General features: G+C 46.9%; 1 protein-coding gene across 1 annotated transcript in view; it reads right to left on the reverse strand.

Moving 5' to 3' along the window:
• Positions 1-6: 6 nt before the first annotated feature.
• Positions 7-2,518, reverse strand: part of LOC119591465 — a 5,550-nt gene continuing 3,038 nt past the window's right edge. Inside the window, exon 2 of the mRNA XM_037940205.1 lies at positions 7-2,442. Coding sequence (XP_037796133.1) covers positions 229-2,442 — 2,214 coding nt within the window. The 3' untranslated portion in view covers positions 7-228. The remainder of the gene's footprint in view (positions 2,443-2,518) is intronic.

The raw sequence follows: 2,518 nt of genomic DNA on the forward strand, positions 1-2,518 counted from the left end.
GATACTATGGAAAAACAACAATATGTAACAATATATTTATGATAACAATACAATGATACGAAGAAAGGCATTCTGCTTCCAAGACAGTTTTATGCCTAAAACAAACTTGCTAATCTTTTTTTAATGCAACGGAACACCAGCGAATTGCATGTGAGGACCTGAAGCTCATTTAAGAACATGGTCATCGGTTTTTAGCGAGATGTAATCATTTCCGCGGAGGTCATTCAGTTACTCTTCCTTCAGATGAGTGTGAAGAGAAGCATCTACCTCAGAGGGCGTAAAATCTGCAGCTTCGTAGCCCACGGAATATCTTCTTACGCTGACGATAGAACTACTTGTTTCGTGATCATTCGGGGAGAAGTTGTCAACTCTATTAATCGATATGTCTGACTCTTGCCCTTCGTTTACTGGTTCTTGTCCGTTTAAGTTAGAATTCGAGTCTGGTGCTTGTTCTTGTTCAGCCACAGCCTGTCGAGGTTCAGGAAAAGAGAACTCGGTTTGTACCGGACGCTGTATCGCCAAACTACCAGCGGGATTGTTGCCCTGTTCATTAGCGGATTTGCTTGAACTAAGGTCTGTTAGAAGTCCACTGTGACCTGCTGAGGAAGTTCTGATAGCTCCATGAGGGGTTACTGAGACTTCACTGCCAGCCACCCTGTAATGATTTGGCGGGAAGTTCGACCTAGCGAGAGACCCGCGACCATCACCTCCAAGGCCACTCAGGGGACGCGGTCGAGGAGTTCCAAAATTGAAGGTAACGGAGCTCCTGGCTATGCCGTCGGGACTTCGGAGAGTGTTAAAGTTACTTCCAAACCTATGTTGATTGATTCGCCCGCGTTGTAATCTGCCAACAAAGTTTTCAGACAAGATTTCAGGCCCGCCATCAGGAGAAGTGTTTTGAATTCGGTGGTTTGGGGGGGTTACTAAGTTATTAGTATTCTTTACCGAAGTTACAGACCTAGGCCTTGTGTCAGGCACTGACTCAAGCACAGGTTCACTCTGGGGTGCATAACTAAAATCATCTTCTGCATCAATTGCAATTATTCCTTGTGTTACAGGAACAAAGCCTCCCTGTAGATCTAGTGCAGAAATATTCTGTGTGACTGGTACAATATCTTCATGTGCTACAGGGACAAATCCCCCTGCCGAAGGGGCTGTCACAACTGTTACTGTTGTAATTATGCTCTCTGTCACTGGTATAAAACCGCCTTCCAGTACCGGCACATTCACACTTTCTACCACAGGTGTGAAAGCGTCCCTTGCTTCTTGTCCTGACTCCTGTGAAGCTGCAACTTTACTTCTTGCTTTAGGTAAAGGTCTGTCCTGAGTACTATGGGAAGATCCACCGCGTGTTACACGCACATATCCAGTCCCACCCACCACAGGTGTTGACTCCTTGCTTGCCATTGATGGTACTCTTTGATTCTCGTTCAGAGTGCCTCTAGGTGCTACCGTAATGGGTACAAAGCTCTTTGGAATGTTAGGAATATCTGCCAGACCTAACTGTAGTTCTGATTTTTCTTCCATAGGCGTCGTTGTTTGATAGTCTCTGTTTTCCGGAAATTCTGACTCGAACTGTGGAATAGCCGTCGATTTGTCGGGCATTGCTATGGAAGAACCACCATTGAGCGAAGGAAAAGACTCACTAGTAGATACAATATGTTTAGGTGCCATTGTCGGCGACTCATTCTTTACGTCAGATCTAGGTGATAAAGGCGGGTGCATAGTATGTGATACAGGCATAGACTTTTTAGCCATTTCAGGTGAGGGTACATGCGTAGATATGTTATTTGTTACAGGAACCGATTCATCGTCCCCGTGTGTTATAGGTATGTGAGCATTGTGAGAGACAGGTGCAGACAACCCTTGTGCAACAGATATTGGTCCAGGGTACACAACAGGAACGGGACCACTAATAACGTTGCCAACACTATTGACATGCCTCCCGGACCCAAAATATCCCCCGTCTACTATGTTAACAAAGCCAAGGTGAAGAGGCGATCCTGTGTCAACAAAGAGTGCCATGTTAGAACTCGGGTTGCCATGATTGCCACTGCCATGTCTGTGCTGCGGTGCATTTTGAGCTTCCGACGAAGTATCCTCCGTCACTGTGCCTTTCGTTGTTGCTTCTTCCGCGTCATTAGTGTTGACAGCATTGAACTCGATTCTGCTGACGCTCTGTACGGACGCGGTGCTGTAGAGGTCGCGATGGCCGGTGTCTTCTACGAGGATGGGAGGGTCGCCAGCGCTGCCTCCATTATCTTCAGGAAGGGCAAAAGTAGGCACGAGAACCCCTTCCGCAGCCTGGTTATCAAGGACATGGCTATGGTGACTTCTCCAGTGCCCTTGGGTGTGGCCTGTGATGGGTCTGTGCTCAAAGGGTCCTACAGCTCGGACATGCAGAGCCAAGAGCAGGAGGGAGGCTGAGACGAGGACGATTTTCTGCAAAATTTGGTTGTAATCAGAGTGGCAGGTGGGTAGGACATAGTAATCGTTATAACTCAATAAAAGCAAATAT

The sequence above is a fragment of the Penaeus monodon genome, chromosome 28, assembly GCF_015228065.2.
Source record: "Penaeus monodon isolate SGIC_2016 chromosome 28, NSTDA_Pmon_1, whole genome shotgun sequence".
Taxonomy (NCBI): Eukaryota; Metazoa; Arthropoda; class Malacostraca; order Decapoda; family Penaeidae; genus Penaeus; species Penaeus monodon.